This window comes from Oryctolagus cuniculus, chromosome 10, assembly GCF_051225735.1.
Source record: "Oryctolagus cuniculus isolate XC-2025 breed Fujian yellow rabbit chromosome 10, ASM5122573v1, whole genome shotgun sequence".
Lineage (NCBI taxonomy): Eukaryota > Metazoa > Chordata > Mammalia > Lagomorpha > Leporidae > Oryctolagus > Oryctolagus cuniculus.
The window spans coordinates 87049192-87067197 of record NC_142876.1 but is presented as its reverse complement, the minus strand read 5'-3'; the positions used below and the strand labels follow the sequence as shown (position 1 = coordinate 87067197).

The window sequence follows — 18006 nt, the reverse complement described above, 5'->3', positions numbered from 1 at the left end:
CTGTTTTTGAGGAACTTGTACATACTTTGTTGTGCCAAGCGGTGGTCTTGGTGCCCTGAAGATGTTAACTTACTCACCTGTGCATGTGTTGATGGTTTTTGAGGCATCCACCTGGTGTAGACTTGGCTTTCAACCTTGTCTAAATGGTAGGGTTACACAGGAAAGCTGGTAGAAGCTGGGATGCGCAGGTTCTGGGGTACCCAGAAAGTGGTTTTTAAAGCTCCTTGGGGTTTTCCAATATGTAGCCACTGGTCCAGAGCCACTTAAAAATCAGTTCTTTTCTCCTGCATCAGTGAACCGTTCAGGCAGTGTTGAGAGAGAATCTACTCCTCCTCCTGAGATAGGACTCACCTAAGCTCCTCTGTGTAAAGCAGGCAGCAAGACTAGGAATGGGTATTCACAATCCTGATTACAAGTGCTAGAACTTGAAAGTATGTTCAGAGTGTTTGAGGATCACAAAAGAGAAAAAGCATGAGCTAAAAGGAAAAAACCTCAGCTGTGAGGTCAGGTTCATTGTTAAACCAAATACGTTAGTTTTCCTTTTCTTGAACATAGCTTCCCTATGGGGATGAAAGAGCAAGAGGCACTAATAAATCACTATCAGTTTAGCTTGTTGCCTTGATGGTAGCCTTTGTGTGGTTGAGTTCGGGAATTTGTTTTTTGTCTGTGGATAGCACAATAATTTTGTTGTGAAGCAGAACAGGCTCTTAAGTACCCCCACAAAATATCATTGAACTGTTTCTTTCTAGGAATACATCATCACAGTTTTACCAGGAGGCTTGGGACTGCTATAGTAAAACATTTGGAAATGTACCATTTCAGTGGCGCTTGAAGTCATTGGTTGTAATGGGTTTAATCTTTTAAATGCTTGCATGGCTCCTGTGTTGTGATAGGTCATTGTAGGATCACATGCATTTTAAAATGGAGAGTTACACAAAATTTTTTAACTGAAGGTGGCCACTAAAGCTTCTACTGTAAGGTGATTAAGTAGATAGAGTTACCAGAGAATATACTTGTTTTGGATGGTAACATTATTCGACAGTTCTTGGTTTATATTAGAATGTATTGCCTTACTCTGAGAAAACTTGATTATCCAGTGCCTTAGGTTTATTTTCACTTAAACCTTTGTAGTCTGTACTTAACCATGAATTACTTCCTGGTGTAGAAAACAGGCATAGCTATTTGTGGTATTTTTGTCTTGCGCCTTTGGCATCTTACTGGTGTGAACGGAGCTGTGCCATCTGTAGTCAAGTGAGATTATTTAGGAAAAAAAAAGGGGGGTGGTGAAATGATTCATTGGAAAATTTCAGCACAGATTCTTAACGAATGGTAAGATAACCCTTGAACATTGTATTTGGTGTCACGCTGGTGGGTAGTGGCAGGCAAGGAAAAAAGAAAGTACAACTTGTTTCTTAAGATTTTGCTCTTTTGAAAATCGGAGCAGTGCTATGCTAGAAAGGAAGACGGATTTTATGCAGTGTCAATGAACAGAGCTCTGCAATGAATGGATACTTTTCCTCTCTTTCAACACAGTTGGAGCCAATGAGGTTAGTTTCTAGCATGCAAAACCCAAAAGGCAATGTCCTCATGTTCAGAGTGATGTTTAATTTCCTACTGGGTGTATGTGATCAACCGCTTTGTGCTGACATGCTCTGAAACAGGAGGCTGAGTTCCTGGAATCCTAGTAGGTCTGGGGAACCTAGATAAGGCGTTGACGAAGACAGGAGTTTAACATGTGTTCACTCACTGATACATGTTCTTACCTAAATGTGTTGATTTCAGGGGACTCTCTCAGAGTTCTGTTTGAGATTTGCCTAAAATCAGGTCTTTTTTTCCTTTGTTTTGTTTTTCAGAAAGAAGACACAGTTCATCCAATAAGCCTTCCTTGGCTGTTCCTCCCACTTCAGTATTTTCTTTCTTCCCTTCTCTGTCCAAAAATAAAGGAGGCAGTGCAAGTGGAAGCAACCGTTCTTCTTCCAGTGGAGGTGTTCTTAGTGCATCCTCATCAAGTTCCAAGTTGTTGAAATCACCCAAAGAGAAACTGCAGCTCAGGGGGAACACCAGGCCAATGCATCCCATTCAGCAAAGTAGAGTCCCCCATGGTAGAATGTGAGTATGGCCCAGACGGCTTGAAAGCTTACCTGCTGGAACTGGAACTGGGTCCACTAACAGCATCTGGCAGTGTCTATGGGTGATGGGAAAGAGGGCCTGTCTGGCGAAGAATTCAGATGTGTGTTGTTGATTCTTGCTGTATCCCTGTCATATCTTTGGAGACTTTTCCAAGCAGTAATAGCAGTAATAATAAGGCCACAGGCCTTATTATTTAATCACCCTTCGTGGTGTGCCAGTTACTGTCACTAAGCTCTCTGTGTGTGTGGTGTTGCTTAAGGATCACAGCACCCCCTGTGGAATAGGTACTGCTGCGGTCCCCTTTTCCAAATGGGGAGAAAAAGCTTGATGGTGTGGAGAAGCTCTGTCTGAAGAGACTTAACCAGATTTAGTGCTGGACTCAAATCCCACTGCTGTCATTTCCTAGCTGCTGGCCTTTGAGCAGTGTCCTGTTGCTCTGGGAGTCTAAGGAAAGCAGCGAGGTGCAGGGTTGTTGGGAGTGCTTGAGTTAATGGATGTCAAGCACCTGATGTAGTGTCTGGCCCGTAGCAGACAGAGAATAATGGATGCTGGCTCTCCTGCTGCTGCTGTTGGGAGCATAGTGAGAAAAGGTGAGGCGATTGCCAGACATTGCTGTCAGGTTTTCTGGAACCAGCAAAGCAAACAGGGAAGCACTGCTTCCTCCCCCAGCCTTGGGTTCGTGTCAAGGCAGTGTTGAGGGAAGATGGAAAAGTTCACAGTCCACAGGCAAGGCTTTGGCAAATTTCCACAGTAGGTCTGTATGTTGGCAGGCTCCCTGAGGTCACGTGAGGGAGCAGCCGTGCTCTCTCATGGAAACACAACTTGCCGCGTCATGGCATCGCTCAGTGTGGTGGCAGTTGGCCGTTCCCCGGACTTGCCTCCCTTTGGAGGCTATGCCACATTTTGAGTCCCAAAGTCTGATAACCTGGTTAATCTCAGGACAGGGTCCGACACCTGCTACTGCTCAGGGACCTTGGCAGCTGGGAGGCCAGGACGACTTGCGTTGTCTCTACTGCAGTCAGGCTATTCCAGGTACAGCTGTTTGGAGCTGTTTGTCCTGGTTGCTAAGCCCCCAGCCCCTGCTCCTAGCAAAGAAGTGTAGTACACCAAGCTTGGCTTTCGTTCCTGGAGCTGTCCATAAGCCAAAGAAAATGCCCATGCAACGCCTGACTCACTCGCCAGCTAACAGCTGTTGGAGCACTCACTCCAGTGCACCAAGTTTATAAAACCTCATCCATCTAAATCTTTTTTTGTAGCTAGAGGTTCGGAAGAGGGGACCCAAGCCAGCTATTGTTAGCTTCCTAGCATCAGCATCAGTTTTATCAAGCAAAATGTTAGTACCAGTGAGATTGCAGGATAAACCTAGTTCTGTGTTGGTGGCACAGGTATTCAGCACTCACCAACCATGTAGGTACCAGGTACCTATTTGCTAAGCTCTTCTCATAGAAACTTTTTTTTTTTCAGGGACTAGGGAATTACCATTCAGTGACACATCCTGTTCAGTCTGTCATCCTACTAAATAAACATTGGTCTCTCATTGACTGAAACAGAAAGCCTCTTGGAGATAAGGTGTAGGACCTGTTGAAGTTCTGATGAGCCTTTGTGACATAACTTGGAAGTTTTTGCTCACTCAGCAGTTTTCTTCATTTTGATGAATTCCTTCTTAAAGATGACAGTTCTCAAAGGACACTGTGTCTAGGGTCTTTAGATAGTCTTTGATACCTTTTAGAACTTCTGCTTAGCTTCTTGGAGAAATTGTGTTGGTGTCAGTTCCAAATCTCCTGTAGGCCCATGTGTAAAATTTTTTCTGAAATGATAAAAGGTGGGTAAATTTGGTCCCCTGGAGCATGGATGTCACAGAAAGGCTTAGAAATCAGTTAAGTGTGAGCCTTGCTGGTTTTTCTGGATAGTGCTAACACAGTTGGTCAAGTGTTGTCCGGTAGGTGGATCCTGTGCAATGCTCAGGCAGACCCAGGCTCTGGTCGCTGTTGCCCTGAGCCTCAGGCACTCAGGTGCTGGTGTTCTCGCTTCCTCTACCGACAGCATGACACCCTCTGTGAAAGTGGAAAAGATTCATCCGAAGATGGATGGCACACTACTGAAACCTGCAGTGGGGCCAGCCTGTCCTGCTACTGTGAGTTCCTCAGTCAAGCCTGGCCTTAACTGCCCCTCAATACCAAAGCCAACCTTGCCTTCACCTGGACAGATTCTCAATGGCAAAGGGCTTCTTGCATCGCCTGCTCTGGAAAAGAAATCTGAAGATACTTCCAATAACCGGAAATTTTTAAATAAGAGATTATCGGGTAATGCCACATTTGTCTTAATAGTGTTCTCGATATTGTGCATTCCGGGGGAGCAAATGAACTATTGCTGTGTGGAATTTAAAAGTCTTCTTTTTAAGACTAGTTCACTTTAGGGGTGGGTGTTTGACTCTGCAGTTAAGATGCCTGTTGGGATGTTCACATCCTGTATCAGAATACCTGGGTTCGAGTCCCAGCTCTGCCTCCAATTGTAGCTCACTGCTAACCTACTCCCTGGGAAGTAATGGGTGACAGCTCAAGCAGTTGTTTCCATGCCTCGCACATGAGAGACCCAGATTATTGAGTGCCTAGCTTCTGCCTTTGGTGGCCTGGTCCAGTGCCAGCTGTTGGAGGAATTTATAGAATGAAACAATGGGTGGGAGACACCTCTCCCTGCTTTTCAAATAAGTAAATAAAAATTTGAAAAGAAAAACTTGATTATCTTGAGCTTTAGGAAGAAATTCCTTAGATAGCATGATTATCTGTCCCCATTATTCTTGGTTTTAAAGAGCCCTGTGACTTAAAAAAAAAAAAAAAAGGCCCATTTGAGAGTACATAGTGTAAAAGCAGCTTCCTAGTGATGTGGTCCTGAGTGTAGCAGTACAGCAGTGCTGCCTTAAGGACGGTACCTGTGCTGTCATCGGAAGGCAGGGCTCACCCACTGTGCTAGTAGTGCTGCTGCTTCGTGGCGGGGCTCACATGCTAGATCGCTTGTATTTATTGACATTGTGGTGATTTTAGTCAGGCAGTAATTTGTCTGTCTTGAGATTTCATCTATTTACTTAGATGTAATGTCTGTGTGCTTTTGGCAGAAAGAGAGTTTGATCCTGACATCCATTGTGGGGTCATTGATCTCGACACCAAGAAGCCCTGTACCCGGTCTTTAACGTGCAAGGTAGGTGGCCTCTTACAGGCAGAGCACTGCTGACTCTGCTGACATGTTTCCCATAGCCTGTGTTTCCCATAGAGGTATCTGACACTCTGAGGGTCGCTCATGTCCATGCGGGAATCAGTTAGTTCTAATGAAAAAACCTCACATTGACAAAAAAGTGAAGTGTGTTATTGGAATCCTGAGAGAGCACCAGACGCAGAGCGCTCTTTCCTGATCATTGTGTTATTTCCAAAGGCTTTTAATACTTCTGCATAACAATTTGATTATGAGAGGCCAGTAGGACTTTCTTGCACCAAGGTAAAATAGATCCAAAATTTGTCTTCGTATGTATGTGACTATTCTTAAAATACATGGTTTGTGGTTCTTAAATTGTAAAAGAACCAGTTCTTAAAAATCTACGCCTTTGAGTTGTTTTTTGAGAAAATACTAGTCAGACTATATTCGTACCTGTAAGCTAAGGAAACGAAATGACTCTCCATTCTGAACTGAAGTCATTGTTGATTTCCTTTAAAATGTCAATATGCTAATGAGAAGGTGGTGTGTTGACTGTAAAAAGGGTTGTTGTGGGCTGGCTTCAGGGCTTCAGTGCACCTCTGCAAAGGTGAGCACTCCCCTCTAAAGAATATCTCCAAACTTCCTGTAGTGGGGCTCAAGAAGTATTAGAATCACTAGTTTGATATGTGTAATTGGAAAGGGAGGGGATAAAAGTTATTAAATTAAAAAGTTATAAAAGATTATATATCCAGGCCTTGTTCCACCCCACCCCCTGCAACCACTGGGGGAACGTTAGACTCTTCAGAGGTAGGATATTTTTGTTTTTGAGTATTTGTTAGTTTAATTTGATTTTAGTGTGTAGATTTTGTCTTCCTAACCTTTGAGGGAAAGGAGTTAGACCGGAATGCAATTAGATAGGTAATTTCAATCAAAAAAAGTTCCTTCTTCCCAGGGGAAAAAAAAATGTACATAGATGTAGATACTCTGACCTTGGTTGCATGATGTCTAATATTGTTGGTCAGCCCTACCCCAAGCTCAGCCTTGGATCTCAGTTAAAAATTCCCATCTCTGGGCCGGCGCCGCGGCTCACTAGGCTAATCCTCCGCCTAGCGGCGCCGGCACACCGGGTTCTAGTCCCGGTCGGGGCGCCGGATTCTGTCCCGGTTGCCCCTCTTCCAGGCCAGCCCTCTGCTGTGGCTAGGGAGTGCAGTGGAGGATGGCCCAGGTGCTTGGGCCCTGCACCCCATGGGAGACCAGGAAAAGCACCTGGCTCCTGGCTCCTGCCATCGGATCAGCGCGGTGCGCCGGCCGCAGCGCGCCGGCCGCGGCGGCCATTGGAGGGTGAACCAACGGCAAAGGAAGACCTTTCTCTCTGTCTCTCTCTCTCACTGTCCACTCTGCCTGTCAAAAATAAAAAAAAAATAAATAAATAAAAAATAAAAATTCCCATCTCATGTCAAGCTGGATTTGTTTTTTTATAGCGTACTAATTGAACGCTTACATTAAGTATGTTTTTGTTGTTTTGACCTGTGTAGAAGGCTGTGGCAGTTTCAGTGGGCCCCACTGGGGTTTGTGGTGACATGCCCTAGCCCTGCACCGTACCGTGATTCCCAGCTTGCTGTCATCTACTCTCTGCCCTCTGCCTGCCCACCTGGCTCTCAGGACTGTACTAGCTCTGCTTTCTTTACTCAGATGCCCTTTTTAAATCATCTTTGAATTCTTTAAATCTTAAAGAATCACTTTTTTAAAATCTGTGATTTTGAAATAGCTTTATTTTCTGATTTTTGGGAAAGTGCTAGGTAAAATAAAATCTTCCTGTACACAGGCTGGAGCCAGGGTGTCCCTCCTTCCTTCATTCCTTTCCTACTTAATTGCTTTCTTAAAATGTATGTTAGGATGGGGAGAAGAGTTATCATGGTATCTGCCATCTTAACAAGGTTCCAGATGAACAGTACAGTCTTGTTGACTTTAGACATGATCTTGTACAGCAGATCTCTGGAACTTTTTACTTGGCCGAATCTGCATGTTCATAACACCATTCCACTCACTGAATCTGGGAATTTGACTATTTCGTACCCCGCATTGGAGGGGTCTTCAGCAAGGTCATGGAAAATGCGTTTTATCCAGATATGCACAAATTTCGGGAAATTTTTTTTACCAAAATAACTCATATTAACTTGTTATAACATGTCTGAACAGGATCTAGTTTGAGGCACTAAGGGAAGATAAGACATCAGTTTGAAAATCTGCTATCAGAGTAACATGAATTCTACTAAAATTGAAGGACCAACATCCAATTTATGGTGAAAGGTGGGTGGAAGGAAGGTGAAATTCTTAATGCTTTGGAAAAATTTATGAAGACAGCACCCAAAAGAAATGAGTTTATAAGTGGGTAGTTTATTTTCAGAAGGGATGCGATGATGATGATGATGATGGAGCCCTCAGTGGCACATCACTGACATGGATTTTTGAGGGGGAAAAGATCTCGTTTGTGCCTGCGTTGGAAAGGACTGATGGTTATAACACTGCAGAACAGTAGCCAACACCATGGACATCTCAGTGGCTGCAGCTTACACAGTTCTTGGTGAGAAGTTAAAGTTGAGCAGCTTTCTGTTCAATAGACGCCAGAGCCGTTGCACCCAGAGCAGCTTCAGACAAGAGCAGAGCTTTCAGGGGGAATTTTCAACAAATGGCATCAAGATCCTGAAGCCTTTTGTCAAGGAATTAGAACTGCAGATGGAGCACGGCTTTGCTGGTGCGATCCTAAAGACAGAACACAGTCGAAGCACTGGCTACCAAAGGTGGAAGCAGTGCCGTCGAAGCAAGCAGACTGGTCAGGAGCAAAGGTCATGGCAGCAGGTTTTTGGGCTACTCAGGCACTGTGCTTTTGGATTTTGTGAAGGGCCAGAGAATGATAACCTCTGCTTATTAGAGGAGTCTTCGGAAATTTAAGCAGGAAAGACCCCAGAGGGTCCTTCTCCAGCAAGGTGCTACTGCTGCTCACCCTTCTCCTCACAGAAGGGCAGTGCAGTGAGAGGCTCGATGCCAAATCACTTGGCATCCACCTCCGAATCCTGATTTGGGTCCTTCTGACTTTTCTGTTTGCACATCTTCAAAAGGCATCCATTTTTCTTGTGTCGGGTAAAAAAAGACTACATTGATACGGTTAAATTCCCAGGTCTCTCAGTTCTATAGAGTGGACTGAATGGCTGGGATCATTGTTTACAAAAGTCTTTTAAATTTGATGATGTTTAAGTTGAGAAATAAAATTTATATTTTTTACTCTTACTGCATTTCCACAAGCTTTTTGAAGTCCCCTCGTGTAAGTGGAATCTTGCAGTGTTTATCCTCTGTGGCTGCCTTAGTTCTTACGTAACAGCACTGTGTCCTCAAGACTCATCTGTATTGCTGTAATGGAATTTCTAAGTTCCTTTTTTTTTTTTTTAACTAAAGATATATTTATTTATTTGAAAGGCAGAGTTACAGAGAGGGTGAGACAGAGTAAGAGAGAGCAAGAGGTCTTTCATCTTCTGGTTCATTCTCCAAATAGCCTCAACAGCTGGGGCTGTGCCAGGCAGAAGCTAAAAACCTGGAACTTCATTAGGGTTTCCCACATGAGTGCCAGAGACCCAAGTGTGTGGTCTGTCTATTCTTGGCACATGAGCAGAGGGGCAAGATTGGAAGTGGAACGTCTAGGACATGAAGCATTGCTCACATAGGATACTGGTCCTGCAGGTACCAGTTAAGCTGGGCCACAGTGTCAGACCGGTTTCCTTCTTTTTTAAGTCTGAGTAATATTCTATTGTGTGAATACCCACATTTATTTTCATTAGTCAGTGAGATTTCCAAAAGCTTTTCAACCCAAAATGTACGAAGAGCCTGAGCAGTATTCTTGGCTAAGTGAACTGATTTTTTCTTTCCCATCTTCCTTTTCAAACGGTGCTTCTCCTCATGTTTTGTTTTGTTTTTGTTTTGTTTTAAGAGTATTATTGCTGTGTGTACTGTGGAACTAAGCCTGTTGTTGAATTAACCCTGGCTTGTCATGGGTGCAGCATTGAATTTGCAGAAAATGCAGTGCACGTTCAGGCCCGCCCTTTCACAGGAGGCCTTTACTTACTTACTCCGTCCTATCTGCCAGTTCTTCTCCTGTTCTTTGCTGTCACTTTGGCCTGACTGTTAAGCTCCATGTGTAGGACTAAATGTGCCTGAGTGCCCCTACCCTGCATGTCTGCCAGGTCTCCTGGGTGGTTTTGTTCGTTTTGTTTTTAAAGATTTATTTATTTGAGAGGCAGAGTTAGAGACAGGGAGTAGGAAAGACAGAGACACACCTTCCATCCAGTGGTTCACTCCCCAAATGGCCACAACCGCCGAAGCTGGGCAAATCCGAAGCCAGGAGCCAGGAGCTTTCCTCGGATCTCCTACGTGGGTGCAGAGGCCCAAGCACTTGAGCTGCTTTCTGCTTTCCCAGGCCATCAGTAGAAAGCTGGATCAGAAGAGGAACAGTAGGGACGTGAACCAGTGCCCATATGGGATATAGGTGCCTCAGGTGGAGGCTTAACCGACTACACCACAGTGCCAGCCCCTCGGTCTCTTCTTGAGTGCTGTCTGTACTCACTGTGTGGGTATTTGCTGCTCTTCACTCCCCTCGCTCATAGTCTGTGATCTGCTTACCACCCTCACTGGCCCCTCTTCACTTCCTCATCTGACAGCCTTTCTAGTGTCTTCTGTGCCGTTCCTGCAGGGCGATTTGTCACTCTGGTAGCCTTTGTCCATTCAGTCATGGTAGGGCTTTTTGTCGCCTGGGCCTGGGCACAGGCTCCCAGAGGATAGAGAACTTCACAAATCAAGACATGTTTTCTGTCTGTATAAGTGTGCAGTCTAACCAAGGAGATGGAGGTTAACTTATTCATAGGTTAAGTAGATTACTAGGTTACCACTCTTGAGTTACAGAAAGCAGAGAGGCCTGTGTCGTGAAAGCCTGTACTCAGGATGTTTGGCCAGGGCAGTGTTCCTTGCTGTGGAAACACCAAGATGAGCTACATATTCTCAGAGTTAGAATAGGCCGAATAAGTGCCTCTGAATTTGAATAGCCATGAGCTAGGGCCTTAGAAGGTGTGGGGCAGGGACCGGCACCATGGCACGGTGGGTAAAGCCGCCAGCTGCAGTGCCAACATCCCCTGTGGGCGCCCGTTTGAGTCCTGGCTGCTCCACTTCAGATCCAGCTCTCTGCTGTGGCATGGAGAAGCAGTAGAAGATGGCCCAAGTCCTTGGGCCCCTGCCCTCACGTGGGAGACCCAGAAGAAGGTCCTGGCTCCTGGCTTCAGATCGGCGCAGCTCCGGCCATCTGGGGAGTAAACCAGTGGGTGGAAGACCTTTGTCTCTTTGCCTCTGCCTCTACCTCTCTGTAACTCTGCCTTTCAAATAGATTAATGAATCATTAAAAAAGAAGAGGAAGAAGAAGGTATGGGGCTCTATGGATTAAGTCACACACAATCTGTAACCTGTGAGCTGTGGGCAGCCCCACAGAGTTGCAGAGTTTTGATGGTGGAGCATCATCAGGTTTCCGTTTGGAATGTTTGTCAGAGTTCACTAGAAATTGTTTGCTTTTCAGACAAAGCTGGGAAAATATTGTCTTTGCCTACTTCATTCACTAGGTTTTCCTGTATTCAACAGCAGGGGACATTCAGAGGTGAGAGGTTTATACATCTGTCTGGAGAGACAGGCAGGTGGACCAGGGATATCATATATTCTTTCCGCATGGATTAAAGGGCCACTTTGCTTTTTTTAATGATAACCTCACCTTTTTCTGAGAGGCAGAGAAAGATCGATCTCACCCTTTGCTTCATTTGCTAAATGCCCACAGTAGCTGATACTAGAGCCTGCTGAAACTGGGAACTGAGCACTCAATCAGAGTCTTCCAAATGAGTGACCAGAATGTGGTTACTTGAGCCATCCCTGCTGCCTCCCAGTGTCCATTAGCAGGAAGCTAGCTGAAGTCAGGAGCCAGAGCTGGATATGGAACGCCAGTGTTGCAGTGCGGGACATGAGCATCCTAGCTGGTATCTTAACCACTAGACTGGCTGCCCACCCTTTTTCCCCTTGTTCTTACGCACTTTGTGTTTGAAGCATCTGAGTGGCAAATATTCTTGGAGGTACTACTACACCACTGAACTAAACAAATGTTCTTATGCTCACTTAGTTGTGTGGTTTTTTGTTTTGTTTTTTTTTGTTTGTTTTGTTTTTTTGGTGGATATATTACATATTAAAGACATATTAGTAGAAACATGAGAAGAAGCTGAACATGATTGTGCCAGCTTAGGTTGGTTGGTTGGTTGGTTGTTTTAAGATTTATTTATTTTATTTGAAAGAGTTACAGAGAAAGAGAGAGGTCTTCCATCTGCTGGTTCACTTCCCAAATGGCCGCAATGGCTGGAGCTGAGCCAATCCGAAGCCAGGAGCTTCCTTCGGGTCTCCCACGAGGGTGTAGGAGTCCAAGGACTTGAGCCATCTTCTGCTGCTTTGCCAGGCGCGTTAGCAGAGAGCTGAATTGGAAGTGGATCAGCCAGGACTCGAACTGCCGTATATGGGATGCAGACGCTGCAGGCCAGAGCTTTAACCTGCTGCAGCATAGCACCGGCCCCAGTAGCTTAGATTTTGAGAGGATGTAGGCTGCAGCAGTATGTTTACTAAGGATGTAAGTTCTGTTATCAAATTGTAGCATACAAGATATGTAAACTTGTAGATCAGTGTACTTGCATAATATGTTGGAGCGTGAGTTACACTGTATCAATACAGTGTATTGATATGTTCTTTCAGCATGGATTAATACAGTGTAACACTAAAGGGAGAAGGAAGTGTGTAGATGAATTCACTTCTGTTAGTGGGTATGTGATTGGAGCCACTGTGGCATAAACTCACCCACTCCAGAAATCAGTGTGTGTTTGCCATCAGCGGCATAGAATGGTAAGATTAACTTGTCATGCAGGATCACTTCCCAGTGGTTGGTCTTGTCTGCCAACAAGATGTGTCCATCTCTGAGCAGCTCCAGTTTGTACATTTCCCTTTAGAATCTGCTAGAAATAGTACTGGGCTTTGAGCAGCCCTTGATTTCAGTGGCAGTGAGTAGCAAATATGTTGAGTATAGATGTTTTCTTAGAAGATGTGCTTCAACCACAGGTTTTTTTTTTTATTCCCCCACTTAAGACTTTGGCTGCCATGATTTGACATTTCCTTTTCTTGGGAAGTTGTTTCTTCTTTCAGAAATTAAAACATTTGCTGCCTTTCCCCTTCTGTTGATTTCCATAGTGAGTGTCTGCTTTTGGGGACTTGCTGGGCTTTATGTGGCTCCGAGTTCTCAGCCTCTGTTCTCTCACTGCTCTCCAGCCTGCCTTGCCCAGAGAAGTCTCTCTCTCCAGAATCCAGGGAGCTGCACTGCTCTCTTCCCATAGCATGTTTGTAGGAGTAGAAAGAAGCAATGGTGTTTGATTTTTACTCTCCAGCAGTGAGCAAAACAACAGTATCTGATATGTAATTTATGACACAATTGTTTCTGCTTTTGAATTCAAAGCGGTAAATGGTTGACAGTTCGGAAAAGCCCTAATAAACAAATTGCTATTGTGGCACAAAACTTGAGTCCCTGTCACCTGTGTGTGCCGTTGGCCACTTGGTCACATCCCAGGTGGACACATTGCTTCCTTCTGATGGAGGTGCCATCACCAGATTCTGCCACGTTTAGAGGCTGGAATCTGATCATCCTTCTTGTCTAGCTAAGGAGAAAGGAGCATGCCTGCGGGACTTTTTGCTCATCCAATGCCGAGCAGCCTTTGGGTATGCTAATGGTGCAGGTTGCTTTTTCACTGGGAGTGGTGTTCTGATATATATGACAGATGAAAATTTCTGCTGCGATTCTTCAGTTTCTGTATTTGTTTTGGTCTGTAGACACATTCCTTAACCCAGCGGAGGGCTGTCCAGGGTAGAAGAAAACGATTCGATGTGTTATTAGCCGAGCACAAAAACAAAACCAGGGAAAAGGAATCGATTCGCCATCCGGACTCTCTGCAACCACCGCAGCCTCTCAGGGACCCGCATCCCGCCCCTCCTAGAACGTCACAGGAGCCACACCAAAACCCTCACGGAGTGATTCCTTCCGAATCAAAGCCTTTCGTAGCTAGTAAACCTAAACCTCACACCCCCAGTCTTCCAAGGTAAGCCGCACCTTCAGAGAACAGACCTGCAGATGCCTTAGGAACCCCAGTACGGTCATGCTCTTGAGAAATATGTTTTAGGCTCACTTTTGAAAAAAATCTTAGGCTTAACTATGAGCCGAACAAACGGTTGAGCGCATCGCTAAGTTTCAGCTAGGATTCTTCTCAGTTATAAATGCCAGCAGCAGAATAAAGGTAGACTTATCCGCTCGACACTTGCTTGATAGCAGGTGTCTCTTAGCCCTGTGGAGCAGAGCCAGAATCGGGTCCTGTGTGCGTGTTGGCAGTTGGAACATTTCTTACAGCTTTGGTGGTAGCTGCCCATTCAGTAGCTTTGCTTCCCAGAAAGCGCATGAGAGAGAATCCTTGCTAAAAATGCTAAATCCTTGCTAAAAAACTTGTGAATGTGTTTGTCATTCATTCTTATGGGAGTTCAGCTTGAGCATTTAAGTAATGCGGTAAGCTGTAGGTCACGGTGTCTTAATGAGAATGTATCATACACATCCCTCAGACAGTGATGGTGGAACCAAGTCAGAGTAAAGACCTTAGTACTCAGTTTCCAGAGGGAAGGGAAAGAAGAGAGGAGCTTCAGCCATCGGTAACCAGGGCAGCTGCTTTAGGTGTGTACCAGCCTTTTGTTGCTGTTACTTAACATTTTATGCTCACGTGTTCATTCCCTGAAGTGGCTGCATAAAGGTAGAAGTACTTCTCACATGAAAACCCAACTGTGTGCTTGAGCCTATCATCATGAGCCAGGTGTTCCTTAGCGGTGTGCTGGGGTGCCGTCAGACGAGGCCCCCCGAATGCGGTCAGACCCCAGCCTAAGATCCCTGAGCAGTGCTTTCCTTGGCTGTGTTCTCAGTGACTTCTTTTTTCTTTTTAAGATTTATGTATTTGAAAGAGTTAGAAAGAGATCTTCCATCCACCAGTTCATTCCCCAGATGGCTGTAATGGCCAAGGCTGGGCCAGGTCAAAGCTCGGAACTAGCAGCTTCTTGCAGGTCTGCCATGTGGGTGGAGGGGCCCAGAGACTCGGGCCATCCTCTGCTGCTTTCCCAGGTCATTAGCAAGGGGTAGGCTTGCAAGTGAAGGAGCTGGGACACGAACCAGCACCCATATAGGATGCTGGCTGCTACCTCACCCGGTATGCCACATTGCTAGCCCCTGCAATGAAGTTCTTTCATCTGTGCAAAAGGAAGCTTAAATCTGAAACCATAGGGCCACTGCAGAAGTAGGAGCAATATATTCCTACCTTGAGTAGCAGGCCCTCGACTAGCCATGTGCCATAGTGCTGTCACCTTCTGCTCCTCTTAGATTAGCTAAGAGCACGTTGCCTATTAACTTACTGCCTTGTGACTAAAGTCCAGTGGAAATCTGAAGAGTACCAAAGAAAGTATTGTCTTAATTTCCACAGGTATTTCCCTTTCCATGGGGAGAAGGCAGATGGCCGCGCCACCCAAGGGGCTGTGGAAAGGAGGACTAGTTTCACGTTAGCGTTTCCATTATGTGTAGCTAGCGGCTTTGTGTACCAGTGTGCCCTTCTGTAGATCAGTTCCTTTGCCACAGGCCACCCAGGTCAGCATCCGTAGTCCCTGGGTGCTGGTGGTGGAACGCCGGCCGCCCGTGGGTGGTCGTGAATCCCTTGTTCTGTCTGCTTCAGGCAGCTGATTGTCAAGTATGTGTTCTAATCTGTGCTGCACTTTCTACCCATCAAGGCCTCCAGGCTGCCCTGCTCAGCAAGGTGGGAGTGCCCCCGTTGACCCTCCTACAGTCCATGAGTCTCCACACCCTCCCCTGCCTGCCACTGAGCCAGCTTCTCGGTTATCCAGTGAGGAGGGCGAAGGCGATGACAAAGAAGAGTCTGTTGAAAAACTGGACTGTCATTATTCAGGTCATCATCCTCAGCCAGCATCTGTAAGTTCTGCATCCACCCCCATGCTGATCCTCCCCACGCAGCATTTCAGGACAGTGCAGGGGTGCCAGGGACCTTGGCATGCCCACACGTTGTGGGTGCAGTCCACGTGTGAGAGCAGCTCAGCACAGGGCGCCCCAGAGGCGGCACACATCAGTCCAGTGATGTCTCATGCCTTTCCCTTCTCCATGAAACTCAGGGCTGGGCATTGTCAGTCTCATGCTTCAAGGCCTCCAGTCTTCAATGTCAGCTCTGTGTTTCCTGATTCCTAAAGGAGACAGAACTCTCGCCAGGTGGGCAGGCAGGTATGCGTGCGTGCAGGCCATTGGCAGAGTCCGCATGCACGTGCGGCTATGTTCTCTCTTTCAGTTTTGCACATTTGGGAGCCGGCAGATTGGAAGAGGTTATTACGTGTTTGACTCCAGGTGGAACCGGCTTCGCTGCGCCCTCAACCTCATGGTGGAGAAGCATCTGAACGCGCAGCTGTGGAAGTGAGTGTGTGTTGGTGTCGGGGGAAGAGCGTGTCATTCTGTGTGCTCTGGGCCTGATGGGTGCTTCTCTCAGCGGAGCTGGGCCCTTCATAGCCCCCCAGCCCAGCAGCAGCTGCCTGTGAGGGTATTGTAAAAGTCTGTGGGAAATCAATCAAGCAGTAAACTTTCCTTGGTGCGAAGTAATTTGAAACTCCAGCGTAGTGGTTTCATGATATTGATCATCCACAAGCTTTTTGAGGTTCTCTGTATTGCTCTGGGTGCTGATGCTCAAGGCCTACGGAGCCCCACACGTAGGTCACTTACAGTCTACTTGAGATTGGAGGGAGGCAAAAAAACAGTGAGCAGAAGCAGTGAGGCGATTACAGCCTCAGTGAGGTGGACTGTGCCAGCACCAACAGTCTCTTGCATCTGCTGGGAGCTTCTGTGATGGCAGGCCACTTTGTAAATATGTGTAATTTCCCTAATTTACTGTGAGAGGACCACAGTATTACCCTGTTTTACAGATAATGAAACAGGGATACAGGGCCATGAGCAAGTTAGTGGGATGGTCAGGGTTTGGACCTTGCAGTCTGTTTCCATGTAAAGAGCTGGCAGGACAACAGCAGGCCTAGGGCTCCAGGGCAAGGCGCTCTGCAGAGTTGGCACGGAACACAGCCTCCTGGGTGGAGGACAAAGAGCAACCTTGACAGTGGGGTCGGGTGCTTCCAGCAGAAGGGATCAGACTGGCGGAAGCCTTGAGTCAGAGAGTACGGCAGCTTGCTCTGGAAACCGCCATAAATAGAGCCTAGCGCAAGGTGAGTGTGAGAGGCTCACAGGAGCCGGGTGACACCGAAGTCGGGTCGCAGGGCAGTGGGCGGTGGCTGAAGGATTCGAGTAGAGGAACCCTGTCCTCTGAACTGCAGATGAAGTCCCGACTGGGTTTCCAGGTGCTCGTGTTCGCCACGTACGGAGGGTTTGCTGTAGAAGAAGGGTTCCCGGCCAGCAGGATTTAGCGCAGCCTTTTCCTGAAGTAAAGTCATTTCTGTTGCTCCAGGACTTCTCAGAGCCCTCAATGGGCCCTGTGCTTGGTAACTCTGAAAGCTGGGGGCGTCATACATAATGTGGATCTTCTCCAGTCTCTTTTGACTTGGGGAACTTTTTGGAGGGAGCATCTTGAGGAAGTAGTGCTGGGTGAAATGTACTTTGATGAGCACTGGGCTTTGCTAAAAGATACCATCCAGTAATCCCCAGTCCTCTATTTGGGCATCATTGACCAGTGCCTCCTTGAATAGACTCTCACAGTGCATCCGTGTGGCTCCCTGCCTTGGTCTCCTAAGCAAATGAGAGGTGTCCGGCCTAAGGCCTTGAATAGTGTTCAATCCAAAGAACCATCATCAGGATCCCTGAGAGGATGTGCCCTGGTTGGCTCACTTTGACTTCTGGGTCCAGAGCAGTGTCATTCAGCGTTTCTCATTCACATTACTTCCTGTATTTCACTGGATGAGAGGTGGTTCTTCCCCTTTCTGAGGGCATATTGGTCTCTGCCCAAGACAGAATCAGGGGAGAGGTTTGTTGGGGCTTCTGGGTGGCTGTCCACATCAGAACACCCTCAGGTACCTGACGTCTGAGTTGCTGCTTGCTTCCGACTACCCCGTGGGACCTGGAGAGCTCTGCTGAGCTACGGAAGCATGGGTTTAGCACTCCTAAGAGTGGAGAAGGGTACTCGGTGTGTTTCTCTGCATTACATTGGTAAGTGGCTCATGGCCAACAGTTTGGGCAAAGATGGTTCCGGTTCCAAGTGACCTGTGTGGAAGGGTTTTCCTGTGTGTGCTGTGAACTTTTAAAAAGGCAGGATCGTGAGGTGGCCACTGCCGCCGGACTTCCCTCCATTCCGTCAGCGGGCTGACTGCCTTATCACTGGCTCCCGGGCAGGAGAATACCATGCCTTCCCGTGAACATGACCTTTGTTTTCAGAAAAGTCAACACAGCTGTGGCAGACGTGTTGCTCAGTGATGATCTGGCACATCGGCCAGGAAGACGGGAGCCTGGAGCGCCAGCCAGGCCCGGGGCTTGTGGAATGCTCCCCACCATGGGAGTGCTGTCGG

The 18006-nt window shown here is 46.7% G+C and overlaps 1 protein-coding gene across 9 annotated transcripts in view; it reads left to right on the top strand.

The window, feature by feature from the left end:
- ATXN7 (ataxin 7) overlaps positions 1 to 18006 on the top strand; it is a 160759-nt gene that overhangs the window by 131718 nt on the left and 11035 nt on the right. For 8 of the 9 annotated variants that reach the window (XM_070049965.2, XM_051852241.3, XM_089305990.1 and 5 more), the window contains 6 exons: positions 1854 to 2109; positions 4174 to 4433; positions 5243 to 5325; positions 13255 to 13520; positions 15235 to 15433; positions 15801 to 15922. In XM_070049965.2, the coding sequence (XP_069906066.2) occupies positions 1854 to 2109; positions 4174 to 4433; positions 5243 to 5325; positions 13255 to 13520; positions 15235 to 15433; positions 15801 to 15922 (1186 nt within the window). The other variant, XM_089305991.1, reaches the window with a different exon arrangement.